The sequence below is a fragment of the Parasteatoda tepidariorum genome, chromosome 10 (assembly GCF_043381705.1).
Source record: "Parasteatoda tepidariorum isolate YZ-2023 chromosome 10, CAS_Ptep_4.0, whole genome shotgun sequence".
In the NCBI taxonomy this organism is placed as follows: domain Eukaryota; kingdom Metazoa; phylum Arthropoda; class Arachnida; order Araneae; family Theridiidae; genus Parasteatoda; species Parasteatoda tepidariorum.
Window position 1 is genome coordinate 47,861,645 of NC_092213.1, and position 20,213 is coordinate 47,881,857.

At 29.5% G+C, this 20,213-nt stretch overlaps 2 protein-coding genes across 3 annotated transcripts in view; one reads left to right on the forward strand and one right to left on the reverse strand.

Moving 5' to 3' along the window:
- Window positions 1-8,605, reverse strand: part of LOC107444081 (atrophin-1) — a 65,926-nt gene extending 57,321 nt beyond the window's left edge. Inside the window, exons 1-2 of the mRNA XM_071187021.1 lie at window positions 8,332-8,605; window positions 2,995-3,231 (exon numbers count right to left, since the gene is read on the reverse strand). Of these exons, the coding sequence (XP_071043122.1) occupies window positions 2,995-3,231; window positions 8,332-8,402 (308 nt within the window). The 5' untranslated portion in view covers window positions 8,403-8,605. The remainder of the gene's footprint in view (window positions 1-2,994; window positions 3,232-8,331) is intronic.
- Window positions 8,606-8,688: 83 nt separating this feature from the next.
- On the forward strand, window positions 8,689-12,192 carry LOC107444809 (ATP-dependent DNA helicase DDX11). 2 transcript variants are annotated; one of them, XM_016059145.3, is made up of 2 exons: window positions 8,689-8,805; window positions 9,499-12,192. In XM_016059145.3, exon 2 carries the CDS (start codon window positions 9,509-9,511, stop codon window positions 12,011-12,013), a length of 2,505 nt encoding a protein of 834 aa, XP_015914631.2. In that variant the 5' UTR covers window positions 8,689-8,805; window positions 9,499-9,508; the 3' UTR covers window positions 12,014-12,192. The 2 variants fall into 2 exon arrangements, with proteins under 2 accessions (XP_015914631.2, XP_015914556.2); XM_016059070.4 differs by having other exon boundaries at window positions 8,708-8,936.
- The last annotated feature ends 8,021 nt before the right edge of the window (window positions 12,193-20,213 follow it).

The following is a 20,213-nucleotide window of genomic DNA, read 5'->3' on the forward strand; positions in this document are numbered from 1 at the left end:
TTTTATGCAAGCAAGAAATGGATCTTATTCTAATTGGCGTAATTCGAAGCTTTTTCCAAAATGCGAGAAATTCGCGAATTTTGAAATTGATTTATAGAATGCGCGAATTTCTCGCGGTAATCATTTTTTAATGCGAGAAAAGAAGAAAATATGCGAGATTCTCGCGTTCTCGCTCTGTAGTGAAAACACTGCATACATGTATTGTTATACAGTTAAACCTACATGCCCCTTTAGCATTCTTCAACCGAAAATTAACTTCCAAGAATGCGAGTTTCATTTTGACAGTCTACTATGGTTGGAATGCGAGGGGAGTTTATGAGTAGATAAGTGCTGAAGTTTTTTAATTGGGGGAGGGGTAGTTGTCACTTATGGTTAATGATTAGTGATTACAGTGCTTCGAACTTAAATCTTGGAATAAAATTCTTAACAGAAAAACAAACGAAACTGAAGTTTCTGAACCAGTAGATCTTCCGGATGAAAAGATGCCAGGTTATACAGCAGAAGAAATAGAAGACTGGTGTCGAGCCACTGAAAATGACCTAGGATTTCAAATTTTATAAGATGCTGAAATTTTGAATGAAGATCAGAACTCCACAGATGAAGAGGAAGAAGTAGGTGATCAAGTTCAAGATAGTGGACCTTCTCAGATAGAAGCAAGCAATTCATTAGATATTGCAATGAATTGACTAGAACGTCAAAATGATGTTGATCCGGTGCAGTTGATTTATTTAAAAAGAATTAGGGATACGGCTGCTCAAAAAAGATCATCCTCTTTGAAACAAAAAATTTTGCTGGATTTCTTTGGCAATGAAAAATAAAGAAAAATGTGGTAAAATCAGTAATTGACAAAAAAAAATTATGAAAAGTTGAAATATAATAATTCAAAATTAAAAAAAAATTTAAAAATGGGAAAAAAAAATTTTTAAACTCGCCAGAGCTATTTTAGATAGTACTCCCAGTCCTAAGCCTAGAAAAAGTGTGAAGGGGAGTTAGGGCATAAATAATAATCATTTAAACTAGATTTTAAGCAACTTTCCAATTATCTGAACTTTTCATTATTCGAACCACGTTTGGTCCCGAGCAGTTCGGATAATCAGCGTTCCACTGTATTTGTAAAAATTTTATTTTCTAAATTTGTAAGTACTTTGTTTTCGCTTTTAAAATAGAAAAAATCTCTGGAGCATATGAATAGAACAGTGAAAATATTTATAGACTTGTGAAAGTTGTAAGTCCAATCACTGGATTTAAATTACAACTTTAATTTCTACAAGTATATGTAAAGAATATTTTGCCACTATTCGGCACTTTTGCCGAATATTTGGCTAAACATTCGGTTGAATATTCGACAAAATATTATTTTGAAAAATATTTTTCGACAAAGCTCTTTTTGGGGGAAATTTGAATAGATTTAATAAAGAATAATTTAACACCATATTTTTTACTATACATTATTAGAAATTGCTTTTAAAGATATTCATTAAGTTCTAAATCTTGTTATAATCTCAAAGACAAAGAATTGAAACTAGGTAACTTTATACTAAGTCATGAGTTTAGTAATGCTGATTTTTTAAAATTACATTCAGGAAAGTCAATTTTTTTTTTTTTTTTACACATTATGTTTTAAAAATTGAGAACTTTTTTTTATTTGTTTCATTTTTGTTGGCTTTTCTGTAATAACTCTAATGTAACATTTTAACAGAGTGTTTCTAATAGACTTTATTCTTTTATTGTCTCTTTTTCCCTATATGCTGAGACAGGTAACAGGTAGCATAGAAAACTGTGATTCTCAACGCTAAAGTTATATTTCAGACCAAAGAAAGAAAAAAAAATTCTGTTTCTCTTTAGCTTTTTTGGTTAGCTCTTCAATGTTGGTTAATGTATACTTCTTCTTATTATTGCAACATTTTTAAAAGAGCCTATCTAATGAACCTTATTCTTTTATGGCCACTTTCGGCGTTGAAAAAAGTTAAATTGAGATTTTTAGCATTAAATCTTTCATCAAAAAATTAAGAACGGTTTTTGTTTTAGTTTCTATCTAACTTTTCTTTTTTAAAATACTTTTTCGGTAGATGGTTTTATTAGACTTTAAACTTCAATTTTTCTTGAAAATATGGTAATTTAAAAACTGAGATGTTTAGCTTTAAATTTATTTATTTTTTTAAAAATAAGATCAATTTTTATTTTTTTGATTTGCTTTTTGTATATAATCTGCCTTTTTGTGGGCGTTGTCATAATAGTGCTGCTAAGATGACTTTTTTAAAGAACTAAGATAATTTTTTTTTCTATTTTTAATTTTTTAAACTTTAAATTTTTTTAATAGCTGTTGGTCAGTTTTTTATTTATCTTAAATAATTTTAATTATCGTAAAATCTAATTATCTTAAATATTTTAATTAAAGTTTTTTTCCCCTTACCCCATACCAAGTCCTGCAGTGGACTGATCGTTAAGACACAGTTCCAAGCAGATCACCGAAGTCAAGCATCACTGGCTGTGGTCAGTGTGCGGGTGGGTGAACACTTGAATCAGTCTGCGCAGGGACCGAGGGTGCGTGGTATTGATCCTCGTTAAGTTGCTCTACTGTAAAGTACTTGACTTCTCGTGCAGGTCGCTGGGCTACCGAAGTGGGGGATGCCATCCCCTCTGCAGGGGATCAAAATTCTGATGGCATGTCTTCGGATCATCCTCAGAGATGTTTCACAGACCGCCCCTAATAGCCCATTGTGCAGCTCTAGTGCGATGTACATGAACAACAACTATCCTATACCAAAAATACAGCTAAGTTTTTATTATTTTTTAATAATGACTAAACTTATTTATTTGTAGAATATAATATTTATTAATAATTTCTTTAAAAAACAGAATGTTGCTATTCGGCCAATATTTTTGGTCAAATATTCGATATTCGGCCAAATAACTATTTGTTACATCCCTAATTTCCACCCCTATGACCTTGTGTTATGCTTAGAAAATAATTTTGATAACCGGTTTACTTACGATTCAGTTTCAGAATTTGAATCTTCTGTAGAATTGGCTTCAGTAGTGGTAGCAGTGTCAGAGTAAAATATGGTAGGAGCTGCTGTAGACTTTAACCATCTTCTTCCAAATTTTTCATGATCAAAGCAATCAGCTTTAAAATGCCTGGAGCATACTTTTGGAGAGTTACTGGGAACAAAATTTTCCCTTCCTAAATTTTTAACCCATTGTGAACATCTTATTGGGTCTGTTGGAAATCTACAATATAAAGAAAGAATGTTCAGGTTATCAGCCAGACTTAAACTTTGGTATTTCAAAAGTAGTATGATGGATCAAGAGCAAACCACGCAAAGAGCATTATTAATTAAACATTATATAAGTAATTACTAACTCTTATATTTCTTAAGACCTTCATATGCTTGACACAGAACTTAAAATTAGTGTAAATAGTTTTCTTCAAACATTATTATTTTGCAATCTTGACTAACTTACTACGATCTTGCACATTAAAAAGCACATAAATTTTTTTTCCTTATCAATAAGTATTAACCCATTAAAATTCTACATTAATTTAGCAGTGGCATTTATTACATTTAACATAAAAGTTTTTATTTGACATTCAAATTACATGACAAAATATTTGAATAATTACTACAAATTGTGTGCAGTGTGAATAGTTTCTTTCAAACGTTATTATTTTGCAATCTTGACATGACTTACTACGATCTTGCATATTAAAAAAGCACATAATTTTTTTTCCCTTATCAATAAGCATTAACCCATTAAAATTCTGCATTAATTTAGCACTGGCATTTATTACATTTAACATAAAAGCTTTTATTTGACATTCAAATTACATGACAAAATACTTGAATAATTACTACAAATTGTGTGCAGTGTATATAGTTTCTTTAAAACGTTATTATTTTGCAATCTTGACATGACTTACTACGATCTTGCACATTAAAAAGCACATAAATTTTGTTTCTTTATCAATAAGTATTAACTCATTAAATTTCTACATTAATTTAGCACTGGCATTTATTACATTTAACATAAAAGTTTTTATTTGACATTCAAATTACATGACAAAATACTTGAATAATTACTACAAATTGTGTGCATTATGAAGCGTATTCTTGCACAAAAACATGAGTCCGTGTAAATATAAAATCATTCACTTTTTTTGTCTAAAAGAATCAAATTATAGAGTACAAAAGTACAGAGGTTGTACTGTTTGTCAAAGATAGGTACTCTGACCGCCACTAGGTCTGAGGCAGTCTGGTGCTATAGAAACAAGAAGATGGGATTTTAGGGAGGGTGGCTTTGATGAAGAGGTCTTCTTTTCTTTCGCGGAAACCAGTCCTAAAGAGGGACCCCGCATCCCTACTTGAAATAATCATACCGCGTTACCACAGTCATCGCCACAGCTCCAGACGAATGTCTGGCAGAGTACCAATCGTAGACAAACAGTATATCTCTACTCTATCTGTTCTTTCTTGTGTTCTGAACTTATTTAACAGGGACTGTCAAAATTTGTAAAATTGTTGGAGCCAAGGAAAATTTTTTAGGAACTTATAGAATTGCTGTTACTTGAAATTAAAAAGAAATTAGCTTCTCATAGACATATTTGACCATTTTTTAGTAGTAGGAGTCATCTTTGGGTTTTTAGCATTGAATAAGTTAAATATTAAATTTAAAAAAAATCAAACTTAGCAATAATTCTAAAAAATAAATCTTTTAAATTGTAATTCATAAATCTAAATAAAGCAAACTATGAAATAAACATTACAATAGTTAATATTATTTCCCTAAATGCAAACAATAAATTGGATATTAACATTGCCTTTGAGTTTCGGCTTTAAGATACTATAGATATTGAAATATCAATAAATACAATTTCGACCTTTTTTGTAATGAAACCTCTTACTTATAATATTTAAAAACAATAATAAAATGTAAAATAATTTTCATAAACTTTACATGATCAGGACAAAATAACAAGAAGCTTTCTGACAAAGAACTCTTGTTTTTATTATAGGGTGACCTGGGGTAATTCCTGATCAAAAATTGCAAACATCTATTTTGTGAAAAAACTATTCAAGATAGAATTTTAATATTTACTGGAAGTTTGAGGCTATATGAGATGAGTCCTATGCTATCTTCTTTTGCTTGAAAATCTAATTAGCATTTAAAATATTTTAAATTTTTAGTGATCAGGAATTACCCCTTCTCTTGATCATTTCTGGGGTAATTCCTGATCACTTCTGCGGTAATTACTGATCACCAGTTTTTATAGTAAAGGAGCTGTTTAAAAATAATTATACAATGGTAATTAACAAATAAGGCATCAAGATCAAACAAATATATCAAAAAGATATGTTTAAGGAGCTAATAAAACGATTTATTTAAAAAGCAAGAATAAAGATTAACACTTTGAATTTTCCAAAAATCTTTGCATCATGTCATACATTTTAGACAAGCAGCCAACTCATTCTAATGTTCTGCTGAAACATAAAAAAGAGTTCACACATGGGTTTCTTTTGCTGGATTTTGTAACTTCATTAAGTGAGAGTGTAAAGTTAAGTAAGGTATGTCAACAGCTCTCACACTGAAATTTTCATTTTCAATCATTATAAAAAAATTCACTAATCTTGCTTTCTAGAGGCTTAGTTTCCTTTTTAGGCTTATAATTTCTCACCATATTTATATTCGGTAAATTTATAAATTTAAAAATTATTCTAACAATGTACACACATAAAATTAAGATAGAAGCAAGGTAAGATGGTAAGACAAACCAGAAATGGTGCAAATCAGAACACATTTGTCTTGTATACAGTTGAAAACAAATTTTGCGATTACAGTTAAAATATATTTTATCGTTGCTCCACTTAATAAATATGAACTGTTATTTAAGAAAACACAATCAGCTCTTTATTAGCTATTTTTAATACTATTTATAAAAAGAAATGACAATGATCAGGAATTACCCCAGTGATCAATAATTACCCCATCTGTAGGGGGCAACATTTGATATAGTTTCCCATAATCAATTATAATGTTTACAGTAAATGTGAAACAATTAAGCAAAAGATTACACTATTTTCATATCAAAGAAAAAGAAAGTAACTCAAAATATTCATTATTAAGAGAAGAAGGGGGATCTTTGCAGAAATATGCACATTTTAAAAACTATCTTTGAAAAGGAAAATACAGAAAGCAGTTTAAAATATACTTATTTTGTTAGATTAAACAAAAAACTATTATTAAGTAAATGTAGTTATACTTCAGTAAAGTGTACAAGCATTCTTGTCCATGTCTCAAATTTTAAAAAAAATAATTTTTTAATAAAACTTTTTAATAAAACTTTTAATAAAAATTTAATAAAACTTAGGTGATCATTATTTACCCCAGAAACAGAGTGATCGTGAATTACACCGGGTCACCCTACCTATTAGATATTATAAAATGAGCAAGAGATTTTTTGTTTTGATATCAGAGGGAGGAAAATGAAACCCGAAATTAAGAATATCTTGCAAAATGCAGCAGAGTTGCACATAGCAAAACTCTCGCCGTAACATGCTCAGTAGACTCACAAGTAATTAATGAAACATACAAAAACGATTAGCAATTTAGATACTCTACTGACTGACAGTAAGCCAAAATGGATTGGAAATGTGGTAAAAACATTGAATAGAACATAGTGAAAAGCACGCTTTTGCATCATACATTGCGAAAATAGACACAATAAAGAAAAAAATCCCCTGTTCAAAAACGTAAAATTAAGCACTTTTTAAAAACGCTTAAAGAAAAAAGCGCCTTTAAAGGCTGTTAAAAAACGAAAAGAAGCACCTTTAAAAAACGCAACACACTATGCAATTGAATAAAATATTCGGAACGTTTTTACTACAAGAAAAAAATATAAGTGAATTAATTATTTACCCATCATAGCATATATTTTTGGAAATATCACTTTTTCCGAATATATTATGACCTTCTACACCATTGATTTGCACTTTCACTGATATTTTACTTCCCTTAAGTTGAAAAGACAAAAACAAATAATATTTGTCGTATTGATAACCTTTTTTTTTCTAATTACTTGATGATACACACTCTTGTGCTAAGCAATTCTCAAAATATAGTTGCAGAGTAACAATGGACACATAACTTTAACATAACCAGGGACATACTGCTAGTTATAATAATCTAGGACAAACTGCTAGTTATAATAATCTAGGACAAACTGCTAGTTATAATGAAAACTACTGCAACTGTGGTGACTGGCAATAACCTATGACTTAGACATATGTCTTTCATTTGTTTAAAAATAATTTTAAGCCAATAAGCACAAAGGCTATTGGTTTGGAATCATTTTTGTTTAGTGTGGCGTAACTACCACTACGAAAATTAAACATCATTTCACTAGTATATAAGACATGCTAACTTGATTCAATCTTAAGGTACCTTTGCATGGATGAAGGATAGCATTGTTTAATGGTCTTTTCTCCACATTTAGAAAAGGTTTCTCAATCTAAAAATTTACATGAGGAGGTTTTGAAGGAAAAATTCCCATATTTAGGTCTGCAGCAGAATAATATGCAAGTCTTAGCTAAACTTATAGCCTGTGATAAACTAAAATAACATCATAGAAGGGGACCAACTGGAAAGGTATAACTTGTAGTCACCCAGCTGCAAACCTCAGCTTGTTTTTTTTTTGTTTCTTAAAAAAAAACTCAGCAAGTTTACTTTGCTGATTGTAGTTGGTGCTACAAATCATGATGCTGATATGTTCTGGTTAGGAAGTAAACAAAACCAGATTAGGAAGAGGGTATTTAAAAAAATTAAGAACACTCTAATAAATACTTGTAAATTCTTTAAAAAAATAGTCCTTGTGCCCAGCTAACTAAACAGTACCTGAAAGAATTAGAATAATTCTAAATATCATACTATACTGCTGCTTTTCTGACCTAATTAAAAGCCATGATTGTTCAAACATATATCATTTCTTATTTAGAAATTCTTTGTTCTTGTCTCTATTAAGGAGATAGAGAATTTATGTTTAAAATATGAGTTTGCTTTAGTAGAAAGGGACGCAAAATTCGTAAGTCCTGGATGCTTAGAACCCGTAGTTTTAAAAATATAGCATAAGATAAATAGCACTGAGATTAATCATATAAAAAAAAAAAGTTGCAACTCTGTAATAAATCTGTTCAGATTTTTATGTTTAAATCTGTAAGATTTAAACAATAAATGATATCTCCGTGAAACTACCACAACATATTAAATAAATAAATCTTAATAAAAAATACAATATTTAATAGTATATAAAGTAAAGAAAAACTTAAATATACACACTTATGAAAAGTTATAGGACTGCCTTTAACTTGTCTTGATTTACACTTTTTAACACAGCAATTCACTGGCATTTTCAATTAACCATAGAATTGTTTAAGTGCAACGATTATTAAATTTACAAAATTAGTTACAAAAGTTATCGTAATCATTAAAATTCAACGAGCTGAGTTTTTAAATGTCTATTTCTGTAAAGTGTCTATTTCTTTAAATGTCTATTTCTGTAGGTAAATGTCTATTTCTGTTAATCTTTTATTCAATTCCGTCTCCTAAAAATTTTTTTAGACTTTAGTGTTATGTTTTGTACATAAAGTGTATTAGGAAAAAGGTAAAAGGTTCAAGTTAATACAGCCTTTTCTAGCAATAAATTAGCTGGACAGAAATAGAAAGCTGAAAGGGGACTGATGAATAATAATCAGCATATCAAATTTGATGGTTGATGATAAAATTTGTTTATAATTCCTTGTAGTTTTCGCGGTAAATTTGAGTCATTTTTATCCTGATTTTGTTATAAAAAGTTTTGATTAAATTTTTGGTTATTAAATTTAAATTTCTCTTTTAATTCTTATATTTGTGCTCAAATATTTCTTACCCAGGAAAGATTACAGGTAAAATATAACTGTTATTGTTGATTCTATATAAAAAAATTTCTTGTTTTGAACTTCGTTTTCAGCTATACAAGATTTCAAGTTTTTTGACTTCCTTGTCTCTTTGGGAAAAATTTTGATTGACCCCCTTAAAAAATTACTTAAAGAAAATATAAATTGTAATAAGTATTTATATCTTTATTTGATAAATAAGATTTATAACTTAAATGATATGTTAACAATTGATTCAATTATACCTATAGAGGAAAACTTTGCTAGCTTGGTAAATCTTCTGTTTGTCATCCTAATTAAGTCTATTTATGTATATGTTTTTATTTATATGTATATATAATTTGAGATTGAAGTATTATACAATGTTGTGTTAATCCAAGTTCGCCTTGATTCTGCTTATAAGCAAATAATGCAGTTTTTTCACTGTATATGTTTTCTTTGATAATTGTAAAATAGATTTCTGTTATATTTTCATTTTTGTAAGAATGTTTTTATAATGTGCGTTAAAATAATTTCTATATTTTTATTTGTTGAAAATGGGATAATTTATTGTTTACAATATTCATTTTAGGCTCATTATTATGACTGAAGAGAATATATCTTTCCCATTCCCTTTTGAGCCTTATGATGTGCAAAAAGATTTTATGAAGAACCTGTACAGTGTTTTGAATCAAAGTAAAGTTGGAATATTTGAGAGTCCAACTGGTACTGGTAAATCCCTTAGCATTATTTGTGGCTCCCTAAAATGGCTGAAGGATTTTCAAGAGAGAAAAAAACAAGAACTTAAAAACATGTTTGAGGAGAAAGTGAATGAAAGTGATGATGATTGGTTTAATGATTTTTTAGCAAAGCGGGAGAAGACATACAAAATGCAAGATGCCAAAAAAGAATATGAATCTTTAATTGAAATTGAAAATAGGATTATGAACTTAAGAAAGATTGAAAAAGGCAAGAAGAAACCAGAAGTTAAGACTAGTGTATCTTGTTTTAAAAGGCAAAAACATAATGACAAAATTGATATTGAGGAAGAAGCAATTGAAGATAACTTTATTGTTGATGATGAGTTGCAGGATGAAGAAGAAGAAGACACCAAAGAAGAAAAGAAGCACATTTTAAAAATTTATTTTGCAAGTAGAACTCATTCTCAACTTTCACAGTTTCTTGGAGAAATTAAGAGGAGTCCTTTTAACCATCAAGTAACTGTCACAACTCTTGGCTCAAGAACAAATTATTGTATCAATAATGCTGTGTCTAAGTTGAAGAGCTTAAGTTTAATTAATGAGCATTGTTTAGAATTACAGCAGAAAAAAAGTGGTAAAAAATGCCCTTTTTCAAAACAGCTGCCTGATTTACAAAATTCTATTTTAGCCTCTGTTAAAGACATTGAAGATATTGTGGAATTAGGAAAGGAATTAAAATGTTGCCCATATTATTCTACTAGAAATGTTATACCAAATGCGGAAATTGTTCTTTTACCGTATAATGTCTTGCTCCATAAAGCTACGCGTGATGCTTATGGAATATCTTTAAAAGACAATGTTATAATCATTGATGAAGCTCATAATATAGTAGAAGCTATAAATAGTATGTACAGCATTGAGATCTCTTGTCTTACATTGGAACAATCATTTTGGCAGCTAGAATCTTATTTCAATTGTTACCAAAAAAGATTGTCACGTGACAATATCCGTTTCATCAAGTTGTTTATTTCAATTGCGAAATCATTATCAGATGGCTTGAAAAATTTGAAATTATCTAAAGTTCTTTTAGTTAGCGATTTTATTTGCACCACTGATATAAGCAATGTGAATATATTTGAACTTGTTAAATACTCAGAAAAAAGTCTGATATGTCAAAAAGTGCACGGGTTCACTTCCTCCAAAGTAAGCAAAGGTGTATCCCCCCTTAATGATCCACACAGAGGAAGTAAGGAACCTATTCAGATTTCGTCAACAGCTAACTTTCTCTTACAAATTAAGAATAAGCAAGCATGTGTTGAAAAAACCACAACTGATCCCAAAACTATAACTACTGCTCAGTACAAGCCATCTGCAATTTATAGTTTGGTAGAATTTTTAAAAACACTAACATTCCAAACTAAGGATGGACGCATATTAATGAATAAAGGCCCAGTCTTCGAAAAATCCTCACTTAAATTTTTGCACTTAAACCCATCTTCACATTTCCGTGACATTGTGTCTGAAGCCAGATCAGTTGTACTCGCTGGTGGTACAATGCAGCCTATTGAAGAATTTACTGATCGTTTATTCTTACCTGCAGGCGTTCCAAAGGAAAGAATAGACTTTTTTGCATGTGGACATGTCATTCCTTCTGAAAACTTATTAGCAATTGGATTAGCTTCTGGTCCTTGTGGGAATAGGCTAGATTTCACATATAATAATAGAAAGTCTCCATCTACTATTAGAGAACTAGGAAGTACTCTTTTAAACATTTGCAGCACTGTTCGAGGTGGTGTCATATGCTTTTTCCCCTCTTATGACTATGAAGATTTCATTTTTTCTGAACTAACAAAAAGTAAAGTATTGTCATCAATTGAGAAAAAATGCAAAGTTTTCCGAGAACCGAAATCAAGCAGTGACGTTGACAAAGTATTAGGTGATTATGCAAAATGTATCGCAACAGCATGTTCGAATTCCCCATCTACCCTGATGGGGGCTGTGCTATTTAGCATTGTGGGAGGTAAGATGAGTGAGGGTATTAATTTTTCAGACGACCTTGGACGATGCGTAGTGATGGTGGGTCTTCCATATCCCAATAAATTTTCTGTTGAATTACAAGAGAAAATGAGCTATTTAAATCAGCAATCTTCTTCTGGTGGTAAAAGTGCTGGAGATGTTTATTACAATAATCTTTGTATGAAAGCTGTCAATCAATCTATAGGTCGAGCAATTCGGCACAGAAATGATTTTGCTTCAATTGTTTTATTGGATTATAGATATAGTAATAAAATAGTTAAAAACTCTTTGCCTGCATGGATATTTAAAAGTTTATCTTTTCATGAAAAATTTGGCTCGGCTTTTGTCGCATTAAGAAACTTTTTCATCTCAAAGAAAAAGAATTTATAGGTCTAAAATAACTTTAAACTAGCTTTGGATTACATACATATGTGATATTTATTCTATTTTATACTCATGAGACATATAAATTTAATTGACAAATATAATTCACTTTTGTGTAGAATTTTTATGGTATTTGTATATATTTATTTAATCTTCAAAGGAAAATAAATCTATGTTTTACATTTTTTTCAGTTGTAGTTTAACAATGAAAAGAAACAATATATCTTATTGTCTAGTTGCTAAATTGCTGATTTTCTCACTACTGAACTTCAAGTTAAACAAAAAAATTTCCTTGTTGAACTTAAAAGAAATGTACCTTATTCTTATTAATCGTTCAAACAATTTTATCATTTTGCACAAATGCGAACATAAGCATACAAATATATTTTTTAAGTACAGTAGGAAACCGATTATCCGGAAAGATCGGGACCATCGCTATTCCGGATAACTGATTTTTCCGGTTTTCTGAATCGCACAAAAAGCCGTTTTTTTTTATTGTTAAACCGAACTAAAAAAAAAAAAAAAATGGAAATAATCTTAAAAAGAAGAAAAAACGATGAAGTAATACACTAATGATTATTTCCAAAATGATGGTAAGGTAAACATCTTTCAAAATAGAAAGAAAAATCCTAAAATCTTATGAGGAAAAAAAATTTTTTTTTTTTAAATGGCGGGAAAACTTATCGAATTTCGTTCCAGTTTTATTGATTTCCGGATAACGGGTTCTGTACTGTATATTGTTGCTATCTCTGAGGATTTCTGAGGAAAGTATTAGGATAATAAAGTGTGATATGTAAAAAATGACTAGAGTAGAAATCCTACTGACAATAAAACAGTATAATACACCAGTGTTAAAAACTAAAGCATAATTTGGTACAGTTTTTAAGTATGTTGTTGTTATCTCTGTGAATTTCTGAGGAAAATATTAAGATAATAAAGTGTGATATGTAAAAAATGACTAGAGTAGAAATCCTACTGACAATAAAATAGTATAATACACCAGTGTTAAAAAATAAAGCATAATTTGGTTCAGTTTTTAAGTATGTTGTTATCTCTGTGATTTTCTGAGATAAATATTAAGATAATAAAGTGTGATATGTAATAAATGACTAGAGTAGAAATCCTACTGACAATAAAATAGTATAATACACCAGTGTTAAAAAATAAAGCATAATTTGGTTTGGTTTTTAAGTATGTTGTTGTTATCTCTGTGATTTTCTGAGGAAAATATTAAGATAATAAAGTGTGATATGTAAAAAATGACTAGAGTAGAAATCCTACTGACAATAAAATAGTATAATACACCAGTGTTAAAAAATAAAGCATAATTTGGTTCGGTTTTTAAGTATGTTGTTGTTATCTCTGTGATTTTCTGAGGAAAATATTAAGATAATAAAGTGTGATATGTAATAAATGACTAGAGTAGAAATGTAATTGTCTCATTATAATTGATGATCTGTAGAAGTGGTTTATTCTAAGTTTTAATTCTTTAGCCATTGCTATGTGAGTATCAAAAAAAAAAATTTTTTTTTCTTTAAGTAAATAACTTAAGCCTTTAAAAAAAATAATTTGCTCTCCTTTTTTAACTCTATAAAAAATTATGAGACTTTAAGGCACCTGCCCTTCTTATGGCCTGGCTAAGATGTGAGAATATCTTTGAAATTTTAAAAGTAGTAAAACCAATTTTTAAAAAAAATCATTCTAGAAATAGCGAGATAATCAGCCATCAGTGACAAGTCCACAATAAAAAATGGTTCACTATACCTTGAAAGAAAAAAAAAATTCAGCTCATTATTATAGTATTGCTGGAAATAGCGATTACAATAGGTAGATAATTTACTTTATAAATTAATTAACTAAATTTGTTCAGTCCCTTTACAAAGAAATTTTGTAACAGCAAATTTCTTCCAACAGCGTAATTTCTAATTGAAACGTTAAATCAAGATATTTTCTGTTTAACAAAGTGGTTGTCTCCCTGTAACTATTTTTTTTATATTCGTCTTTTTATTTCCATTTATTATGAATGAAGTTGCTTTTGAATTAATATGCACTTTTTCAAATCCCTGTTTCTAGAACCACTCCTATTATTCATTCCACTGAAATGACAGCCGACCAGCCTGTCTAGGGGCTAGGGAATTGTCCTTGCATCCGAAAGGTCCTGGGTTCGAATCCCAGGCAAGGCATGGATGTTTCTTTCTCTCTGTGTGTGTTCTGTGTCCTTTCTCCTTTGTGTGTGAATGTGTATATAGACACAACCCTATAAACGGGTTGTGGTTGTGTGAATGTCGTGGCAGAAGTCGAATTCCTGGCCATAGATGGCGCCACTGAAAAACAGGAACAATCGCACCCTCACTGCATAAAACAGTCATAGGACAAAAAAAAAAACTGAAATAACACATTTTTAAGACTTCTTTGTAGCATGTATTTCTTCATTTTTAATGAAAAGTCATAATTATATACTTTTGAACTTATCTGATAGACTGAAAACTGCGTAACATTTATTTAAAAAACTGCAGAAAGAAAATTTGAGTCCTCTATAAACAAACTGCCTAAGTCTTAGCTGCTCTCTATACACGTTTGAAATAAAAAATAGTTAAATAACATTTCAGACGGAACCACGAAAACGTACACTGCAACCGAGTGTTCTTTATATCCCAGGTTTATTATAGCGAGGTTTAATTGTGCCCAAGCTATGTGCATGAAATATGAGAAGGTAGTATTCTAAGAAGATCACTAACTGCTCTTATAGTTTATAAACCAAACAATAAAAACAAAAGGCATAGGGAGAAACTTATTTGAGAACCCCTGAACGGGAACTAACTCACCACCATATTTTCCTACTGACTGTTATCATTTGTTTTGCCTGCGTCTGAGCCATTTAAAAAAAAAATAAAGAAAGAAACAGTTTTTAAATAAAACCTTATGGTTTTATTCTAATAGTTAACGATACAAGCAAAAAAAGGTGTCAGTTTTTGGATTGCCTGTTATCCTTTTGATCCATAATTTTTATTAAATATATATTTTAATACTGTTTTAATTGTGTATTATATTTAGCATTATAATAATTTATAGTTATGAAATGCAGCATAAAACACCTGTGTCTTTTTCTGCGTTAAAGGTAAAATCATCCAAGCATGGCTCAGTTCCAAACAATAATTTTTCAAATTTGCACTTATTGATCATTGAAATTTCTTTAATTTATTTAAAAATTCAGTTATTGATAAATTTTTAATCTGAATAAAAAAAAATTTTTTTTCAAGCTTTTTTTTGAATTATATATTTTAGTAAAAATATAATTCGATAATCTATCAGATTTTTTTAGTGTCTTATACTTTTTTTATATGGGTATAAATACCAAAATATTTTTTTCGTGTGTAATTAACGCGTCAGAAATTAAGTACATAAAAGGGACTCTGGTGTCCCATTTATGTCAAAGGGTCGTTGATTCCAAGTGCAATTCGAATTCGTATGCTTCCAGACACATGTGAAAAAGTGGTGGCTATAAGGACAGCCAATAATTTGAGTGTTCAATTTGATATTGTTCCTGCATTATCTTCATAATAAATCCTTTAAAACCTTTTTTTCACACCCTTTAATAAACGTATTACAAATAAATATTTCGTTTTAGTCTTGTTTATCAAAGCACCTGCATTGCTCTCAAGTTTTACATGGTTTCTGTGAGTTGTCAGAATCTTATAGCTCTCTTTTGGAGACTCTATGTTCTGTGGTTCTTTTAGAGAAAACACTGAGATTCGGCCATTTATTTACAAAACTAGTTTTATATTCTCTTCTTTTACAACGTAATAAAATTTCTATAACATTTTTCGACATCTTATAATGTTTGCATTTTTTTTTTTTACTTAAGCTTTTTAAATTACACTTTTTGAAAATTTGAGGATGCTTTGACCCCCTTTTAAGGAGATTTAACCTACGTGAATTAAAAGAGTAATTAAAATCAATGAAGCAATTATTAAATTTCTAAAGAAATGTTTAATTACCTAAAGAAATGTTTAAAAAGTTAATAAGTGTGTCCGTAAAAAAATTGTTTACTGATGAAAAGTAACAAATATGAACTGAAATAATGAAATGAACTACATCTGAAGAAAATTTCATTATTTGATTTTTTTCTCGTTTGTTTCTTGATTTTAATACTCCTTAATTATTTTTCATTGTTTTTTTATTTCCTTTTTAACAGGGGTATCTATCACGATTCTTAATTTGGTACGATAACATTTAACAGTTGTACCTAAAATATTTATTTTTAAAGTTACAGGTTAAATTTGAGAATTCTGTCTGAGCTTCTGATAAGAAACCGTTCTTGTCTTGAATTTATTTACAAACAAATATTTAGGACAAAAATAACAGGAAGGGTAGGATGAGTTATTTATGAATTGAGACGTATCATTTTTTAACACCATGACGCTCTCTACACATTAAGAGTTATTATTACTAGTATCTTTTTTTTATTTATCTGTCATCGCTCTTCATTCTTCCGGGAAAATGTCCTAGAAACACTACGCAAGTGTTTCATTGATTAGAAATAACAACTTTCGTGTAATTTTATCAAGTGGACTTTAATGGTTGAATTTCGTGAGAAAATTAAAAAAGGAAGAAAAAAAAAATTGTTAAGACTGTGATTAAGTTATTAGTATAACTTAAAGGAGACAAATTTGATTATATTTAATTTTTTTCTTTTCATTTCCATTCAAAATGAGATTTTTTGAACTTTTACCTTAATCACTATGTAATTAAATACCATTTATTGTAATGTATAAAAGATATATTCGGTCCTCGTCCCATTTTTAAATAATTTTTTCTTATTCATTTTACTATCGTTTAAATTAGTCATTTTTGAAATTTTTTTTCCCTATCACTTTTGTCATAACAGAAAAGAAAAGCAGTTATCTTTAAAAATGCGCAATGAACAACGGATTCGTCGGCGAGTTTTTTTTTTTTTTTTTTTTAAATTCTAAACACAGTTCGAAATGCTTGTTTCAGAAAATGGACACAGCTTAAAATGCGTGTTTCAGAAAATGGTCACAGTTCGAAATTGAAGAAAACGGACAGCTCGAATTTCTTGTTGAAGAAGATGGACACAACTCAAAATGCGTGCTTAAGAAAATAGACACAATGCAAAATGGGTGTTTCAGAAAATGGACACAGTTTGAAATGCGTGTTGAAGAAAACGGACAGCATGAATTTCTTGTTGAAGAAAGTGGACACAACTCAACTCATAATGCGTGCTTAAGAAAATAAACACAATCCAAAATGCGTGTTTAAAAAAAATGAGCACTGCGAAACATGCGCCTTTTCACATATATAAGATGAATCAAACATAGCACTGATTTTCTGGCATGAGTTATTAAATTTTTGAAACTAGCCTTTTTTTAATGATTTGTAAAACTCAAACTTTGACACATTTAGAAACAACTGCTTCAGATGATTGTTAGATTGCAACTCAATTAATTCATGCTGCAAATCCGACCTCACTGTTTCACAATTTACGTTGAAAGGCATGGTAAAAGTATCTAATTCTGTTAGAATTGCACTGAAATATTGATACCTGAAACTAAAAAGGGAGTTTTGTCAAGCCATCCTCATAATTCTTAAGCTTTTCCTTATTTACTGAGGGTATTGAATTTAGCCTCAAGAAATCAGACAAGTCGTTCTTAGCTGGCTACCCGGCAAGTAAATTAAGTTTCAGTTTTAAAGCTTTGAGATGGGCCCAGATATCATCAATGAATTGATTTTTTCCTTGCATCTTAACATTCAAGTTGTTCATATGACAAAGAAGATTTGTGAAAAATGCCATTCTGTATCTTCGAATATAAAATGTAAGTATATTGTTTATATACGCAACGCATCGGCAAGTTGAAATCCTATCCGCGGGGCGGATAAAACCTTCCGCCGGGCCACAGTTGGCCTGCGGGCCGTAGTTTGCCCACCCCTGTCTTAGTGCGTTAAACCATCCTCGAATAGAGAGGCGTGACTGAACTAAAATGCATTTCAAATATTTGATCAAAACACTTAAAAGCATGATTATACTCTCTTTAAAAACATTAATAAAAAATTTAATTTATAATTTAAATACAAAATAATGATGAAAACAGTTGATTTTCTCGTTCTTTTTTTTTTTTTTAAATTTGGAATATCTTTTATTCGAAATCACCTTAAAACCAACAATAAATTAAGAAAAAAAAATAGCAAAGTGTGTTAAATGTAGATGTTATCTTTTTTTTTTTTGTCCTTTGTCAGCAACGAATACATTTTGATGTACTGTTAGATTTTTTTTACTTTATATTACGAAGACATTTAATTGATAAATTTATAGTTTGCAGTATTAGGCGCAAAAGACATTTTATTAGAAAATAAATCGAGTATCACGTGTTCGTATCTTTTCTTCTTAATTGCGTTCTCCATTCTTAAATCCAAGGTTACTTAAAGTGCTAATCAAATCTCGTTCTCCCCATAAATTGAACTTAATAGAACTAAGCAGGTTTACCTGTACTTGATTGTTACAGATTATTCAGAATTTTGTGAAACAATTTGTTTTACTCAAAACTACGTTTTCTTATCATTTTTATACAGTTTTAAGTGGATAAATGTTTGTTATATAAGAAATATTTTTTTAGTGGAGGACAGTGACTTTTTTTTAATGAGTCGAGTTTGGATTAAAAAAGAAACTACCATATTTGCAGTTCAACTTTAGCAGTGAAGCATACAAAAGTATTGAAAGTTCTCAATATTTTTAATATAAGATTGTTCACGACATTTGTGGTTTTAAAACTACGCAAATTAACTTTTTTATCTGATACATTACATAAGTCCATGATCAATGATATTTATTTTGGTAAATCATTTGGAATGCATGCTTGTAAGCACCCCAGTCTAAGTGGGTCCCGAAGATAACTATTTATTTTACCACGTTTACATCAACTTGCCTTCGTGTATGTCTGTTCGGGTGGAATTTTATAATCGATTTTAAACTAACTTTCCGACTAGTTACAGACTTCAAATTTGGCACATAGTTCAAAATTGGATGACAATGCATGAAAATGAAGAGAAAGAAGACATACAAAGTAAAATAAAATGAAAGAAAAACTAATATTTTCGCGATTGTCTTTTGTTGTCGATTCAATTATTTCAAATTAGTCTCACATGTCAGTTGAAAGGTTTTGTGTACAGTGAGTGAAGAAATTGATATTTTGGAAGTGAGTACAAAAAAATAAAATAAAAAATAATATTTTTAAAAATCACGCTTTTGTAGTGGAGAATAATAATTAAAAAATAAAAATTTGAAAAACGAAAAACGTGGGGTGCATGAATTACATAACAGTACATATTATACACATTTTCTTACTCATTCACATGCACATACACATGCATATACACAAACATATTCCACATCCACATTCAGATACTATTACAATTACAGATATACATACACATATTCTCATGAGCACACACTAATATAACATTACTGTTATGTATTTCATGCGCACCACGTTTTTCAAATTTTTATTTTTTAATTATTATTCTCCACTACAAAAGTATTATTATTATTTATTTATATTTTATATATATTATTATTATTATTTTGATATTATTTTTATTTTGATTTTTAAGTATGACATTTGACAAAACATTATATAATTTATAAATAATTAATTTAATGATTTGGTACGTTATCCAAAACCGTACTCAATTTTAAAAGTTTTCGTATAAATACTCGATTTTCTGGACTTCTGCACGTATTGCAAAATAATACAGTGTAGAATGGTGTAGTGAATAAAAAGGCCATAATTAGTAACAATCAAATTTAATAAATGATAACAAAAAACAAACAAATATGATGATGTGATAATTGTCTATATTATTTGGCTTCCCAATAAGCCTTCCATACCAAGCCATTGCCTGCCCACAAGTGATACATATTCATAACTTTTAGAATGATCACAACGCCCTCTATTGGTCAGGCAGAAATTCGTAACAGGGCTCCAAAATAAGTATTGTGCCGAGAGAACCAGGATCAGTAAATTATTTTAATTATGCGTGAACTGATTAAATGATTTTTCGATCCTGGAAAATTCTATATATGTTACAAGAATAATTATGGAGTATTAATTATTAATAACTGCTAAAAAATAACACTTATTTGTTTCAGTTTGAAACACAACCATTGTTAGTTTCAGAAATACGCAAGAGC